This window comes from Hippocampus comes, unplaced genomic scaffold (assembly GCF_001891065.2).
Source record: "Hippocampus comes isolate QL1 unplaced genomic scaffold, H_comes_QL1_v1.1 scaffold22, whole genome shotgun sequence".
In the NCBI taxonomy this organism is placed as follows: Eukaryota; Metazoa; Chordata; class Actinopteri; order Syngnathiformes; family Syngnathidae; genus Hippocampus; species Hippocampus comes.
Genome location: NW_017806175.1, coordinates 28,471 through 45,859, shown reverse-complemented (window position 1 = coordinate 45,859; position 17,389 = coordinate 28,471). Strand labels below are relative to the sequence as shown.

The window sequence follows — 17,389 nt, the reverse complement described above, 5'->3', positions numbered from 1 at the left end:
GTTTCAATTGGTCAACAGGTAATAGGTTGCTACTGAGAGACTATTTATTCCTGAGCATTACTAAACTATCATTGAGCAAGGCACTGAAATCACATCTCCTTTGAGATTGGAAATTCAATTTCCCCATGCAGGCCAATTACATAATTCAGATTATTTATTTGTGCAGACAGTTGAGTTGTTTGTAAATGTGTGTGTGTGTGTGTGTGTCTTGGAATTCCAAATGACAAATCAGATGTGCGCGCGCGTGTGTGTGCACTGTGCGCTTTACGTGCATGTGCGTATTGGGAAGGCCCCGGTGTTAAAAGGATCTGCTCGTGGGAGGTGAGGGAGTGGGGGTGAGGGGCACCCTTAATTGAATCTGAGCCTCCTTTCTGAGCCGCAAGAGGTAACCTTGCCACTCAGCGTGTGAGGACTGGCACCCATGGACAAATTAGCCTGACGCCTAATTCGACGCCCTTCACACCGCCAGGGAGTGTCCTTCAGGTACCCCGGGTGCTCCCCCTCAACCACCATCAAGCCTACGGCTGACATCATCGTACCAGTAACGATGGTATAGATTGCAGGGATTGTTGTTTTTTTTTTTTTTAATTGTGGTGCAACAACGGCTAATTTTTATTCAACAAGTACAGCATCCTTGAAATGTTCAATGAACGCACAAAAGTTCCCTTTGGTTGGTTTTCACAGTTATGCGCTTCCCTTGTTTGTAAATCCGTTGCCTTCTACCCAGGCACAGCCCCCTCCCCTCTTGGCGCCACCAAACGTGCTTGTTCCCATGGGACGTCTTAGCCTCCATTACGGCCATCAGAGAGGAGGAGAGGGTCGAAGCCAAGAATGAACATGGCCGGGGGACACCCCCCCCCCACCCCATCCGTCCGTCCTCCTGCAGCTCATCGATGATGTTTAAAAAGAAATATATGAAATAAATAAATGCAAAAAAGAGTGTAATATGAAAATCAATGGCCAGGCGAGCGGGGGGGCTGCGGCGGAGGCAGCGGGAGTAGGATGGTGGGAGGGGGAATGGGGGGGGGCTCATAAAGCTGAGTACTGCAGGAGACTGATGGAAGGCAAAACACTTACTTTGTTTATTCTCTCTCCTCACTCCCCCCCACCCCCTCCCCTTTCCATGCACCCACCGAGTTTCCAGCTCTTACTCCCCCCTTCTCTGTCTGAAGCAGTCGAGGACAGCTTTAATGCTCCTGACAATTTATGTGGATGGTTAAGAACGATGGAAATCAAATAGTAGGATGTAGGCGAGGCCCAGTGAGTGGCCAATGAGAACGAAACAAGAGCTGATGAAGGCAAAGACGACTGCTTCCTGCTGCAAGGCCTCTCTGGACAGCAGCATCACTGTCAAGTTACCAGCTCGCCCCCGTGAGTGCTGGCATTATACATTCAGAAGCGTGTGAATATCTGAGCGGCTCCTTTGACACGGCAACAGCTCTCATTTCATTAAGTCGAGCCGTGTGGCGACTACTTAATATGAATCCGAGAAGAGCATCTCGCAGATGTGTTCATAAAAATGTAAAGTGCGTGTGATATATGCCGTTTGAATTTTTTCGTAAAACTACGGCTTGCTAAAGTAGCCAATGAAAGGGGGAATCGTCAAAGTAGCAGGAAGGAAAGGATCTTATTATGCTCCACGGCTAACCCAAAACCTCTCAACTTGAATTCACTTTCATTGGTGATACTGTACTGAATATGAATGGAGAGTCGTGCATTTGTGAAAGCATGCGTTTATATTTTCCAATATCAAAAATCAAGTCTGTATTGGACCCTCATAACTCCAAATAAACATAACTACTATGTGCACAAGATGTGAATTATTTCTTTTTAGCATTTGTATATTCATGACCAGTTTGATATAAAGGAGCTCAACCAAACGGAGTTATATTTAGTACGTAGCCGTCATCGATCGTTGAGTTGACGTGTACTCCTGCCGCTAACAACATGGCTGCAAACAGAGAGGAACTAGTTTCCAGAAGCACAGTCAGTGTTGACAACTTAGTGACTTTTCTGACCCCGCCCCCGAGCAACAATTTTTCACAAATTTGACTTGTGATTTCAATTCCATCAAAGAGACATACGTGAGTAGAATTGTTTTCGCACTGTTTTGCGTTTGACGAGAAAGGAGCCCAGGGAAGGTGATCACAAAGTCAATCGTGCTACACATTGACAAAGGCACGGTGCCCATTGACGCGTTGCAAATGAGTTATCCGCATGTGTGAAACGTTTGAACCGAGGTACTGGATGTGTTCCGAAGCTGCAAATATTTTGCCATGGAAGCCTTGCCTCACCTGTTAAACTCTACACAAAGAGGTTTTTATTGGTCCAAAAAGCCACTAGGACGGAATAATTGATTAGTTTGTCTTACTGGAGCATCTGCCCCTACATTCAAATATTATAATAAAACAGAATTTTGATCTCGCCTTTCAAAGGAAAAAATATGTTCACATTGATGTGTGAGTTATATTTCCCCCAAAGACAGCTGTAAACATCACAAAATACAAAAAAAAAAAAAAAAATACAATCCTGTTGCAGACCTTATCGCATGCACCAGAGGCAATAGTGCCATAAAGTTATAGGAGAGGAAAGTCGTCAGGCAGACAAACTTGTAAAGACGAGAGCAATATTTTACAGTTATGCTGTCATTGGGTCTATTATAAAGAGGTAGTCAGAGGGAGTGCTCTTAAATATGTGTAACAGTGTATGAAGCAAACTGCAGCCGAGACCAGCATTAATCAGTCAAGCCGCGGAGGGAGCTGAAATGTGCTCATTTCACATCCAGAACGAAATAGTCATGCGCAAAGATATTGTGTGATTGCGGCACATTGCAGAGTGAATTTATATTTATTCGGTTTCTCCGGAGTGCATTTCTCATTTTTATTCCTCCTTGTGCATACGAATCTTAAGCGCTATGGAGAAAAGGTTGCACATTTACACCTGCGCACGTATGCACAACACACTTGGGTGCACACAATTATGATGAATCTTATTGGGTATTTGTTATGACTGGCTTGACTGAGCCATTAGTTATAGGCGGTATTGCTCGGAAAGGGGAGCGAAGGCAACCTGTAACAATGGCTCCAACATTGACTTTCTATCAGCCGAGCGCGTGCGTGCGTGTTTGGAATTGTGTGAGCTACAACAGACGCTGAACAGGGAAAAAGACGCCCTCCCCCTTCCAAATAGAGTGTAACCATGTTTTTCGTGATTACTCCGCTCCAAAAAGTCAGACTAAAATTGAATGATATGAAAACTGAAGCAATTATTTAGTATTTCTGATAGGAAGAATGTATATATAAATACGAATGATACATTTGACACTACCTATAGTTTAACATATCCCCCAAGAATTATAAATAAAAATTACAAATGAATTCGATAAATTATTAGTTTACTGCGGCTCTTGATGATGTAGGAAAGATCGTGCGAAGGGAAAAGGGGTATTGACAGCTTTTTGTTTGGAAGGGAAATCAGCCATTTTCGGATTTTGTGGTGAGCGTTTTCTTGAATTGGTATTTCTTGTCTTTATCCAAGGGTCGGCTGGCATTTGGTACTTTGTTTGGCCCAATGGTGGTGGCTTATGGGACAACTGCACCGAATAAATAAGCAAAAAAAATAATAATAATAAATTCTCAATGCTACTTCCAATGACAATTGGGTAATGCTCACGCAACAACAAGACACCCAGGTGTCAAGTTGCATATACGCATTCCAGGAAGTCAGTGGCAGTGTACGCGGATGGCAGATAAGTTTAGTACGAACCATTTTCGGCTGTAACAACCCCGAGAAAAAGCACAAAAAAATTGGGAAAAAACGTTTTGCCTCAAAATATAGCCCAAAAATGATTTGTATGAAACAAAAACCAAGGTTCCACTGAATGAAACAGATGTACTATTTAAATTGAGACATTAATATGAAAATTAAGTCAATATATATTTTGACTTCAGTATGCTTCACAAAGTATGAACAGGGGCCAAGGGCGAATGTAATAATTTTGCAAACGCTGCAGCTGCGAAGGCACAAGAGTTCTCCTTGAGGCCAATACTAATCAAACCACATTGGCAAAGTCATGATGAAATAATTGATTAACCAACTCTTCATTCATCATGCAATTACCGTCCATTTTCCCTATCATGAAAATATCGGATGGTAAATTATTCTTGGAAACTTCGTCTTGCTGTGCCTGAATTCTATATCTTTGAAATATTTCAAATGAATAAGAATTACTACTGCTGGAACTTATTCAAGAATACGTTCAGTTTCACACGACAAGGCAAAGATAATTATAACGTATAAAGTAAAAAAATAACTAAATACAAAGTTAAAAAAAAAAAAAAACGAGTGTCATTGACAGTTGGTTCCTATTAAGCTTCATTAAGGAATGAAAGTGTGAAATAAGAAAGAACTCTCTCTGTCACAGGTTGACGTCATAGTCATCAATTTTCAGGGTAAAGCCTCTTCATCGGATCTCTAAACCAAGACTGTCCAATCCTGTACCAAGAGCCACGACAGTAGCACCATGTCGACTTTGTTGTTTTGTGTTCCTCGTCCGCCAATTGCGGGCCAACCTTGCGATCGGATAATTATTACTATTGATCTAGCTGGTCCCGGCTGGAGACTTTTGTTCCTTCGGCTCCGGAATCTGACCTCAATTAAGTTATGAATTTCTATCTGATAGACTGGGAGCACTTGGGGCCCTGCTGAGGCCACGCTACGACGCTGGATTAATTAGAATTAGCGGTGCTGTGAGTCACCCTTTCCGCCTCATGGATCATCTTGTTTTAATACAACGTGGAGGCGCGGGCGTGAGCGAGGGAGACAGTCGCGCGTGAATATGTGACACCTGCTCTGCCACGTCCTCTGCTCACTTCCTCTTGGTGCGCCGTGAACAATGTGTCCTTCCTGGCGCTCTGTTTGCGTGGCGTTAACCTGCATTTTGTCGGGTTAATCCCAACTTTTCCTCCACGCCTCCGCCACTTACTTCAACTAATCACGCTCGAAGTACCACATTGTGTAAATACACTCTGGGCTGCTCGCGACCTTTGTGACCGTCTGCAGCGCCTCCCGAAACTCATCGGACTCAAGTTCCCATGAATAACTGCACATTTCCATGGCAACTGTCTGGCTTATTGAGATGTTTTCGTAGAGGAGCTGGTATTTGCACCTGAGAACAAAAGTTGGGTATGTGTGGGATGACTGAGTGGTGGATGTTGGACCGAAAATGACCACACAGGCACACACATTCATGGGTGTTAAATAACGCTGAGAGACTCCCAAAGTCACCAAAGCATTAAAAACATAAACAGTCACTGTCTCAAATGTGTGGGAGCCTATTCCCTCCAAGAAAAAAAAAAATGAGTCAAGGGGTCATGTTTTCATTCACATCTCTGAATTTGTCTGGTGGTTTGCATGAAGAGGAGGAAAAGAAATCTGGTGAGGGTATGGAGGAGAGCGAAAAAGACAATTTTGTGGCAGAACCATTTTACATACCTATCGTTAGGGAACGGTTACAAAATTTATATAGTAAAATAGGAGGATATTAGTGTTTTGTTTGTTTTTTTTTGGGTGGGGGGGGGGGTTTTGAAGATGCTGCTTGAAGACACTAATTTGCAGAAAGTGGCAGTGCAGTGAGCATGATTTCAGGTTGTTTTAAGAAACAAGCTGCCTTTTCAATGGTTAGATTGCTCTTCCAATTCCACCCCAAGTTTGCCATTTTCTTCTCCAAAACACCATTGTCACAAAGCATTACGTGTAGGACAAGGTGTATTTGTGTGTGTGTGTGTGTGTGTGTGTGTGTGTGTGTGTGTGTGTGTGTGTGTGTGTGTGTGTGTGTGTGGAGGGGGAATAACAATAGAGAAAAAATATATAGTATAGATTGTACATTTTTAGTAAAAAAAAAAAAAAAAAAAAAAAACCGTGTTGTGCATTCTTGAGGCAACAAAATTGAATCATTTTCGCTATTTTTGAGAATAGCACATGGTAAATGGTAAAAAAAAAAAAAAAAAAAGATTACCAAAATAAAACAATGATATTACAGACGTGAATTAAATTACAGTATATGGGAAATCCGAGTGGGGTAGGGGGTGCTACCTATGAATGAAATTGACAATCTGATCAATTTTTACTCCAGTTGTGATATGATGGAATGCGTTAAATGAATTTAAGCCTCCGCCTCATTCATACTCTTAAATACATTCCAGTACAGTACACAGTGCCGAAGTACAGTTTTTCAACTGTCATTTCCATTATTACATGAAGTGAAAGTGTACTTTGCACACTGTGCGCCTGTCCCACTTTTACTGAGCTAGTGGCAACATGGGGTTTGATCTACAGTTGGCAGGTGGCAGAGCCGTGATCAGTGTATTCAAACGCGCACGCACACACTCCTATACACCCACGCACACCCAGATCTATTGTAGAGCCCCGCCCCCAAGGCTTGATCCAGGATTAACTATCAAACGAGCCCTTAATGCAGGTTACCGGGGTTTGGGAACAATTCACTAAAACAATCAGTTGATTAATTTCAAACGATTTCCCTTCTCAGCCAGTCAAATAATACTTTTTGTTTAACTCTAAAGCCCCCTCCCACCTTTTTTAATCAACAAATTAAGCATAAATCATGTTTGATCTTTATTTACTGGTTGCTCAGCAGTTGGTGGAGGTTAAGAGAGATTACCCGTGGCTTCAAACAAACATTCCTCCATTTTGCTTGTAAATTGTTTTTTTTTTTTTTTAAGCTGTCACAGACTTTGGCCACAAAGGAAAGATTGTCATTACCGCTTCTCTGATTAAATGAAAAGTGACAAAAAGGGGGTTCAAGCAAGTTCTAATAAGAAGGGCATCGTTCCACAAGCTTTAAATAATGAGATAATTTGGCATTGTGAGGGAGTGCTATGATTTAGACAACTATATTTTTCCTCTCAGCCACCTCATAAATCTGCTTCCAATAACACTGCTTGTCTAATTTCTGGAATCTCTCTCTAATGAGACGTCGTGTTGCAAAACACTTGTGAGTTTGACCGCCGCTGTGATCAGCTAATTTTCAGCCCGATACTTGAGTGTTGAACTTCTACAGCGCCAAATAATGTTTGTCACCGAATATCATAACTTAATGAGATTTCTGGATACTTTTTTTTAGCAACTAGTGACCATTTAGGAGTGACTTATTTACACAAACAAAAAAAAATAAAGTTGAGCCAGAAATGAATATAGACCACCACAACAGAATAATAGTGTAAATTTGTAAAGAAAATTATTAAATTTATCAAATTGTGACATTGGGGATTCCAACAGCGATATGCTGAACTGAATAGTTTAAAAATACAGGAAAAACCTTCATGTAGAGGAATTTGTGTCTAGGATGTCTGTGTCGTTTGATTGATTGCTTCATTTCCAAATAATTAGCACATATCTGAAACATTCAACATCTGTATCAACTGCCGTCTGCCAATTGCGAGAAGGAATCTATGCAGGATGCAAATTATTCTGCACAATTTCAATCAGCATGGGCGAAGGTGAATATTTCTCGCTCGGACTGGGTGATAGACCAGTTAAGATCCTGTGACGGAAACAAGAAATGTGCATGCTGCCTTTTCCAAAAGGAATAGAAGCCTTTATCTTCTGTTGCATCTTTATTACAATGCTCTATATCATCAGTTAGATGCTTTTTTTAAATATAGTTATCCCTCAGTTAAGTCCTTTATGAACCATTCCCAGCAAATCCCTCCCACTCCTCCTCCCTGCATCGTTGGAAACAAAAAGGCCATGTATGACCACACAAAGTCATTTGTGAAATGTCCTGATTATGTGGCTTGTGCGACGTGAAACAATTTGCTTGATTACTTCCAATTGATTCGGCCTTACGGTTAAAGCCTCGGTGTGCAACCTGGTGGCTGTGTCGTGCCTTCTGAGCAGACAGAGGACTAATTTCTCCGATGTGCAGCTGAGCCAGCTTACAGTCCAAGCTAAAGCCCTCCTGGATGTTGTGCTAAACCTTGGGGAGGCTAGAGGCTACACGAGTAACCAGCCAGCTCTTTTGGATGAAGCTCTGGAGGATTTGTCTGGGGTTCAACGTGAATTAAAGGTGGCTTTCGGACAGAGGTTCAGGGAGAGAAGTGGAAGGAAAGAGGGATCTGAGCAGGGCAGAATAGAAGTTATGGTTTGCTTGTGAGTATGTGCAAGTAGAGGTAAACTCCACACCATCTCCTCATTCACATATCTACAGTACGAGGAAAAACAGCATATATCGGATTATTTGGAGGTTGTCGTAATTGATGCTTTTGAACATCCTTCAGAACTTCGCATGCGTTTCATGGTATCAAGTATGGACGGACATGATTTATTAACTCATTCACTCCCAAAGACGTATTTAGATGTCTTTTCAGACGCCACATTTAATCCCAGCTCCTCATTTTTTATTCACTGTATTTGAAAAGGGTCTGAAAGGGAGTGAATGAGTTAATTCAGAATGTTGTTGATCAAGTAGAATTTAATTACTCAACTATTTCTTGAGGCTCATGCTACATACACATTTGACCTCGGTCAAATGCAAAATCCCCAAAACGAGAGGTCAGGTATTGCTTTGATGCCGCTGGTTTGTGAGTTAGCAGGCGAACACAAAGACGACACAAGCGATGGAATGAAAGTTTCCACTTGTCACCATTAATTGGGCCCAAGTGTGACGGGACCCGCTAGAAGCAGCAGATGGGAGGGGCAGGGCCTTGCATGACTTTTCTGTTCAGTTTTGGAGAACTTCTACGCACGACTGAGTGCTATCCTAGTCGCTCTCCTTTTACTGAGGCAGTTCAGATTCACACCATTGTCGGAATTAAAATGGACAATACTTTAAATTGATTGTTAACATTCCCGTGGATCATTAAAAAAAAGTTATCAAATGCAAATCGCAAGTATAATGGAAAACTGGTTTCTTTCATCAACTTTCTGACCATAAACCTGAAAACCTCCATGAAAAGTTTTGTCTGTAATGTTGATGTCTTGCCGACCTAAAATAAAATCCCTGAAAATGTTTTTTCTGATGCTGACCCCCCTACTTGCTGTGAAGATGGTCACGATCCTGCTCAGTCCCTCAAGTAGTCAGATTTATTAACATATATGCGATGCTGTCATTTGGGGGTAAAAAAAATAAGTGCCTACCTGGCAGTTGATATCGGCTTTGTGCTGCAGAAGAAATGAAACCAGCTCCTTGTGGCCTCTGTCACAAGCCCAATGCAGGAGCGCTCGGCCCTGCAAACGCACAAGAACGGGTCTCAGCAAAGGAAGCCGTTTCAGTTGCAACAGTATCAATTGGGTTTGACCTAAGGGCGTTTGTTGAGCTTGTTTCGGCACTTGATGCATAGCAAGATGACCTTAATTAAGTTAAAACATGTCAGTCTTTTCACGAACAGAAAAACATATATACTGCTCCTGTTGTATTCTTTAAAGTCGGAGAATGAGGCCTCCGCAACAAAAAGCAGCAAGTCTGCAGGTTTGGTTGATTGCGCTGGGTGTGTGCGTCCCTACGACATAGATCAGCAGCCCCCACTCTATATCATGTTGAAGCACACACACACACACACACACACACACACACACACACACACACACACACACACACACGTACACCGGCCTCTTCTTTGGTCTGAGATCAAGTTCATTTTTCAGTGGGGGCAATTAGGTAAAACAAACTCTCCGAGTCCAATTCTGCCGCTTAAATCATATTGATCACCCCAGCTGCATGTTAGAATGGATACTTATGAAGCGGGTCAGAATACCAATAGGCTTACCCCCTCACTCCTCATTCGTCTCCTTCCCCTGCGCTCCTCAGGTGTGTGGCAACTGAATGATGCTTGCATCATCACTAAAGACCAGTTAAGTAAGAGGCCAATGTAACTATTAAGTGGAGAGCTTTACAGGGGCCGGAGTGGACTATCATGAATCAATCAGAGTATTCTGTTCAACACAAAAAGTGAACTTACCATACAAGAACTTTGTGCTCAAATTCAAGATAAAATTCAGCATCAAGGATAACAGGCAAGTATGGAAATATACTGGAATTTACTGAAACCGTGTTAAATTTTAAAAGTTAAAGGAGACACTACATCACTGACTTGATCTTTCACCAAGCAGCCGGAATGATTTGCAATTATGTGTGAGGTCCCTTAGAAAAAAGTCATGCTTATATGCTTTAAATGTATGATTAATTCATTTCGGTTTGAGAGAGTGAGCTACCTGAAAAGGTCCCCTTCAAAAGGCGTTTCGAGAATCATTTAGAAACTTAAGTACTATACAGTCAGTACACCAAATAGCATGACTTTGAGAAGTGCCTTGCATTTTTTCCCCCCCTATAATATTCATGCAGAAAATTAAAGATGTATTACTGCTGTGGTGTCCTCTCTATTAAATGGCTGTTTGTAATTATCACGAAATAACCTTTAAAAAAGTAATTAAAGATTAATTTACAAGATCATTACGCTGACAAGTTGGATGTCTCCTAGAAATATTTCTCCCATGTTGAGCCTCACAAGGGGTACTCCTTCTCTCTCTCTCTCTCTCTCTCTCTCTCTCTCTCTCTCTCTCTCTCTCATTCTCTCTCTCACACACACACACACACACACACACACACACACACACACACACACACACACACACTCACACACAAACACACACACACACACGCACACACACGCACACGCACGCACTGCAACGTAAACGGTCACAGGTCCTCAGGCTCGAGTCAAGCTGTTGGTTTATGCAAAACTTCACTACTGCCCTCTGGTGCCACACAGGCAGCCCTGCGGTTAGGTTTGAGTTCACGCTCATTCTTGTGAAGAACTGCAGTGATGAGCAAGGAAATGTGCCCTGTGTGACCCGTGTTGTGCACCACGCGTGAACATTTTTCACAAGGGTCTTTTTATTACCTCTTCGTCTTTGCAGTTGATATCCACTTTCTGGGAGCTGATGGCCTTGCTGATTTGCTCGATGTTGTTTTCTCGACAGTAATCAAAGATGTTCTTATCCTCTTCTCTGACAAAAAAAAATAGAGAGAAGAAAAAAAACAATGAGTCCATTATTAAAATAATGATCAATTCTGATAATTCATTGATAATAAATGTTGGAGGAAAACAAGTGAGGCAAACATCAGCAAACCATTTCTCGTAAGCTGATTTGTTGTTCCCCCACTTGAAGGATCACATCAAACGCACACAGACAGATAACACAACCTCTGTCTGCCTCATGCACAGGCAACAACCACACGCCACATCCCCTGGGAACGCTGACGTACAATGGGTACACAAACACACCTAAGAGGCGCCATCCCACCTCTGATTATCTCTCTGCATCTCTAATCACCTGCTGGCATTGGGGACAAGAGTGAGTGCTGTTGTGGTAGTGGCGGGGAGAGAGAAGGGGCGAAATCTCATTTAGAGCTTTACGCCTTCCCCTCCCTCTTACTCATGCTGGCCATTCAAATTAATTGAATTTAGTGCTCTATTGTGTGACAGACAGCCCACACACCCCTCTGGAGGGTGGCTGCTGTATCCCAAAGGCCCAAACCTTGCCAGCCGCCCCCGTCATCCCCTCAACTCACCGCAACGCCCCAGCTACACGCTTTCTGTGCTCAACCCGACCTTGACCCATAACAGTGTCGCCACAGTGCCCATACGCACAGGGCGGTATTTCGCTTATTGGTGGGGGCAGGTGACACCATTTTCAAGGTTGAATCCCTTTAAAGAACCTCTGTTTTGCTGAACTAAATCGAACCAGATGTCCAAAGATACTTCATTTGGTAGACCAATTCAATCTAATGAGATCCAATTGAAGATTCTAAAATCGGAAAATAATAACGTGTTTTTTGTTATTTTAAGCATTTTCTGTAGTCTTTTTTTAAGTTTCTCTATTAGTTGCATGTTTTCCAGGTGTAAATAATGCTGTGGGTTGGCGAGTGATCAATATGTGCTTTTCTCACACAGTTACCGAACGCACGCACTTATTCAGGAGTGAAAGTTGGCTGTAATCAGTGTGTCCAAGTGGACAAACTTTTTGTGAGGTTTCCCAGTATTTGGCCTAGGTTGTCTGTAGTTCTCTGCACGTTGTCCAGAAATTGAAGGAAATAATCCTCACTTTGTAAGAGCAAAAGCACTGTGATAGTAATATAAATAAATAAATACATACATACAGTACATACAGTACATACATACATACATACATACTAAATTATAAATATATATACATTTTATTTATTTATTTATTTATTTACATTTAATGAACAGGACAAAAAGTCAAGGTCAGCATGACAGGGCAAATCTGATCTGTGTGCATATGCCACAGCCACAGTGGTTGATATCTGATTCATATCTGATTTTTTTCTACATTTTGGAGAGGCTTGATTATTATTTGAGAGCATCATTATTTATTTTACTTTGTTTCAAATTGTGAGTGGCATGTTGGTCTACTGGTTAGCATGTCCACCTGATGGTGCTGAGGTAATGTGTTCGATTCCGGGCCACGGCTTTCCTGTGTGAAGTCTGCATCTTCGCCCTGTACCTGCGTGGGTTTTCTCTGGGTACTCCGGTTTCCTCTCACATTCCAAAAACATGCTCGGTAGTTTAATTGAATACTCTAAATTGTCCCGAGGTGTGATTGTGAGTGCGAATGGTTATGTGTCTATGTGTGCCCTGCGATTGGCTGGCAACCAGCATGCCCGTGAACTCTTGTGAAGATAAAGCGGTTTGGATAATGGATGGAAGGATGGATGTTTCAAATTGTGCCATTTTGGTGTGAAAACAATGAAATTAAGTCACTTGAACCCATATAGTGTAAATCCAGCCTCAGACGGAAATGAGAGGACATGCTTCCTGTAGATGTGAATATGCACACCAAGGTTCAAATTTCCACCAATCATTTTCTCTTCTGCAACATTTCATCAACCAATATCAAGCAGGGATGCTAAAGCACACGCACAAGTTTGACTTGAATATCAAACGCGCTTTGACACCTCTCCCTCTCCCGTAGTCTTTCTCACCCGTCCTTTCATGCAAACCCTTTAGCCTCCAAAAATCCCAGATTCCTGAAACTTTCTTGGCCTCTTCATATCTACACCTGTCTCCCTTGAGTTTGCTGTTCGCATTCCTCACCCATCGTCAAGGAGCCTTTGCAGAGACAATGCAGCGCATTCAAACATTTCCTGAAAGAGATTACAACCTCCTACAGTGACAGCTCACGACTGGCCAGCAGTCTCATTCAATTTGAAACAGTTTTTTGCAAATGGAATAAAACACTCCAAAATCGACAGAGCCTTTCAGTGTCACTAGGTATTAAAATCGCTTGGTATTAAAGTTCCACTCAGTCAAATTACAGACAGAAATAGTCTCCATATGTTGTATAAAATTAAATGCCAATGAATAAATGAGTGTTTTAAATGTTTTTTTTTTCTCTATTTGGAAATGCTGTGACATTGCGTTTCATTATATGAGCATTCACATAATTAAGGTTTTGTGAAGGAAGCAACTGGGGTCCAAAGTTGTTGCTAAGCAACTGCTCTTGTGTATTTTTAAGCTTGTATATACTGTGAATTTGGCACAGGTGTGTAATTAGATGAGGCAAAAACATGAAGGCAATGAAATGAAAAGGATTTAAGTGTAAATGTGTGTGTGTGTGTCTGTCACACAAATCTAGCAATTAAAGAAACTGCTAAAGTAAAAAATGATGGAAATTGACAGAAAACGATCAATTGTGCTGTTCTCGCAGATTATACCAGTCCAGGATGTCCCCCACCTCTCTCGCAGATTATCAATGAGGGATCGAAGTATTGCCTTTATTGCGCAGCAACAATACAAACAATGGCAAGGCTATGACACAAACAAAAAAAAAAATTTCCATAAATGTCTGCTAAATCACCATTTACAGACACACGTCTGAAAATGACAAAATCCCAAACACATCAGTTAACCTGAGTGTCTGTCATTTCCTTTGATTTGTGTGCAAGCATTGAAGTGATGGTTGCCTTTAAAAGCTGTGAGATATTTCAGGTTGTGACATGATAATACAACGTCTGGCCCAAGGGCCTGATTAACGAGACCCCCCTCTCAACAGTCATGCGAGCAAGCGCTGTGCGGAACGCATTTCTCGCTGTGAAAATGACAAATGCAAATGTGAGCTGACGGATGAGGTTTGATGAAAAAAAAAATTAGGGAACTGATGATGTCGGCAGCAAGCATTACTGTCTGCACCAAAATATACGCCAACACATCTCACACTAAATTACAAATGTCAACCAACACTCAAGAGAAAATAAGAATGACCAAAGGCAGACCAATTATCCTCTACGGCAGGGGTTTCAAACTCATTTCAGTCGCGGGGCCAATTTGGAGTTACACCTTCCCTCGGAGAGCCGTTATGACAGTGAAACCACAAAATTATCACTTGTACACAACAAATGAATAGATTACTAGTTTTGAAATAAGTCAAGTCAATTATAAGAATGTGTTCAATTATTGTTCAAGTGAGTATACACAGGATCACAAAATTATTGCAAAATCTCAACATTATGTATCACACATGACAAGTTGATATTTCGGTACAGATTTTAGCAAGTTGACACACGTGACTTACTTTAGCGGGCCACATAAAATGACCTGGCGGGCCGGATCTGGCCCCCGGGCCTTGAGTTTGGTACTTGTGCTCTACGGTAGAAGTACTTTGAGCATTTTTCAGAAAATGAGGTGGTACTTTTCTGCTCTTTTGCACGTTGTAAAGTCAGATTGGAAACAACCGATAAGAGGCATGCCAGTGACCAATGTTATCTCCCTAAATAGCACTGGTGCAGTATTTATTTCATCAATGGTAGACGTGCAAACTCTTGTAGCTGGTTGTAAACGTTCCGTTTAAGACTGTGTTATATGAATAAATAAATGTTATCTTGAAACTGTTGAAGAATGCTTGGTGGCGATCTCGTAAATGAGGTACTGTGTTGGAAGTATTGCCTCCTCTATTCGCGACTCTTCAAAAGCACATTTCACATCTTCTTCCCCTACCAAGTCGCAGGACCTGAAACTTTCCTCAAGGTGGTGAATTTCTTTGAACAAGGGGAAAAAGTCATCGGGTTCACTGACCGCTTGCAGCAGTGGGTGGGGATGGTTCTGTTTCTTTGCATGTACTGATGACTCCAAAAAACAAACGAATATAAGAAGAAAAAAAAGCTCATACTTTGCACGACTGATGCAATGTTTCAGTTTTTAAATCTTCCCAAATCCCTTTTTTTTTTCTTTTTTTAATCCAGGATAACCACCACCCTCACTCGGTACCTCAGATGGACATCCCATTCATTCATCTATTTTTACTACCAATTATCGTGTTCAGGGTCACGGGGAGCTTGAATCTATCCCAGTTGCAGTTGGGTGAGAAGCAGAGTACACCTTGAACTGACGCCCTGTCAATTTACAGGACTGACACAGAGACAACCGTCGCATTCACACCTGAGGGCAAATTAGACTCCACGGTGGAGTTTTGAATGCATATTTTCAGCATTTGGGAGGAAGCCAAAGTCCGAAGTGAAACAGAAAATTGAACAAGAAGGCGAGACTCTCCTTTCACACGAAGATTCTCTCAAATGAGCTTTTTTAGAGACACAACAGCAGGGATTTTGCCACTCATGCCTTTTGCAAGAAACCAAGCCATTTGGGCACTGGCAGTGTCTGTGTGCATGGCTGTTCATACTGTGACGAGGCTTTCCTCCAACAGTTAATTAGACGTGCAAAGATGTCCGTGGTAGCAATAGACAGCGACAAGTGCTTCCAAAAAAAAAAAAAAACTAGGTAGTAGAAGTGAATCTTGAACATGAAACTTTGTCTCTAAATCCTGGCTTTGCGCTTTTTACTTTCACATACCATAGCTGTCTCTGTTGCCTCTCTGATATTCCCGTAGAAGCCAGGAAATTTGTCTTCAAGCCCTTGGTAGGGCCCTGGAAAGGCAGTTTTGCGGGCTAGCATCAAAAGGGTTTGAGATTCAAAACACTCTCAACCTGAATAGTTTGACTGCGAAGCATCGGAATTAACCACATAGATATCTCCCGAGAGTAATTAGTGACAAATTAAGACAAACCCAACCATGAGTGCAATGACGGTCTGCTTTTTTTTCTGCTCCCGCTCTATACAAATGAGTATTTGTTGTGAAAGCTGCTTTTCCATTTTGTCTTACTGCTTTTTTGTGCTTGCCGTGCATAGAATTTGGCTGCAGGCCGGACCTTTTTAACTGTTAAATGTTGTGCCAGTAAAGGCTGCCTTTTTTATGGTGAAGACTGTGAAGCTGGTGGAGAACAGGAGCAATATAGAAACAATCAATAGAAGCCAAAGGAGCGAGAGTGTTTAGCAGCTTTTTGTGTTTGCGCACATTATAGTACATGTGCGCTACTGCCTCTGGAAGTGTGTGAGCCGAATGGTGGCCCCGTGCCCTGGCTTTGATGTGTCCCTTCCGTGGAGATTTCAGACAAACAGGCCGGAGCGCCAAAGCGAATGCGGGGCTGGTTAAGCCGAGATGAGCCCGGTTGAGCTGTGTGGGTGCCACCTACACACTGCACTATGCTTTGCTTCTTCCAGATTCACTTCCACACCTCTCCGTGGCTTCTGACTGTTGAGATACAACCCCTATCAGCAGCTATGTCACTCACTAGCTCTGCCTTGTTTTGGTAGACAGTACATGACTTGGAAAGTAGAAGATTTATTTATTTTTTTCTCAATTGTATTTGATCTAGGGTTAGTGTCTCCGGGGTTCCCGATAAGCATCCATTGCAATCGGCCTCTGATCTGATTCATGGTCTGCGTTAGATGAATGGCACGTTGGTGAAAATGAACGGTAATTGCAGAATAATAACTTCCAACATCCAAACGCTGATTTGAATTTTTTTTGAGTGGCTGCGCGTGATCATCATGCAAGTTAAATAATCTTCGGATTGTTTTGTTTTCTTTACCGTCTTCATGAAAAAAATCGGAATATCTTACTCCTTTGAAAATAAAATACCTGTGCATAGCAATAAATACTATAAATGTTTGTTGATTCAAGTTGTGTATATTCAGATCATCAAGTGCCTGATAACCTACGTTTGACATGAATACCTGACAAACGTGTCGCTCCAGAGTATGTGGCATTTTTTTGTGGATATTTATTTTACAAAAGACAAGACCAAGAACAACAGATCTCGGACTCGCACCCCAAATCCTCGTCGCCTCATCGTGTTGACAGCAGCGAACGAGTTCCGGTTGGATTTGAAACTCCAGAACTTCTAAGTCCGGAAAGATTTTCCTTTGTAGTTTAAAATGTCTTACCTTAAAATCAGCTACGAGACACCGGGCTAAATTCGTATCGTGTGATGTCGGCACAATGGGTACAGAAA

General features: G+C 41.9%; 1 protein-coding gene across 1 annotated transcript in view; it reads right to left on the bottom strand.

Moving 5' to 3' along the window:
• The window catches only part of acbd6 (acyl-CoA binding domain containing 6), a 49,347-nt gene that overhangs the window by 10,365 nt on the left and 21,593 nt on the right, over window positions 1-17,389 (bottom strand). Inside the window, exons 5-6 of the mRNA XM_019897259.1 lie at window positions 10,920-11,025; window positions 9,157-9,246 (exon numbers count right to left, since the gene is read on the bottom strand). Of these exons, the coding sequence (XP_019752818.1) occupies window positions 9,157-9,246; window positions 10,920-11,025 (196 nt within the window). The remainder of the gene's footprint in view (window positions 1-9,156; window positions 9,247-10,919; window positions 11,026-17,389) is intronic.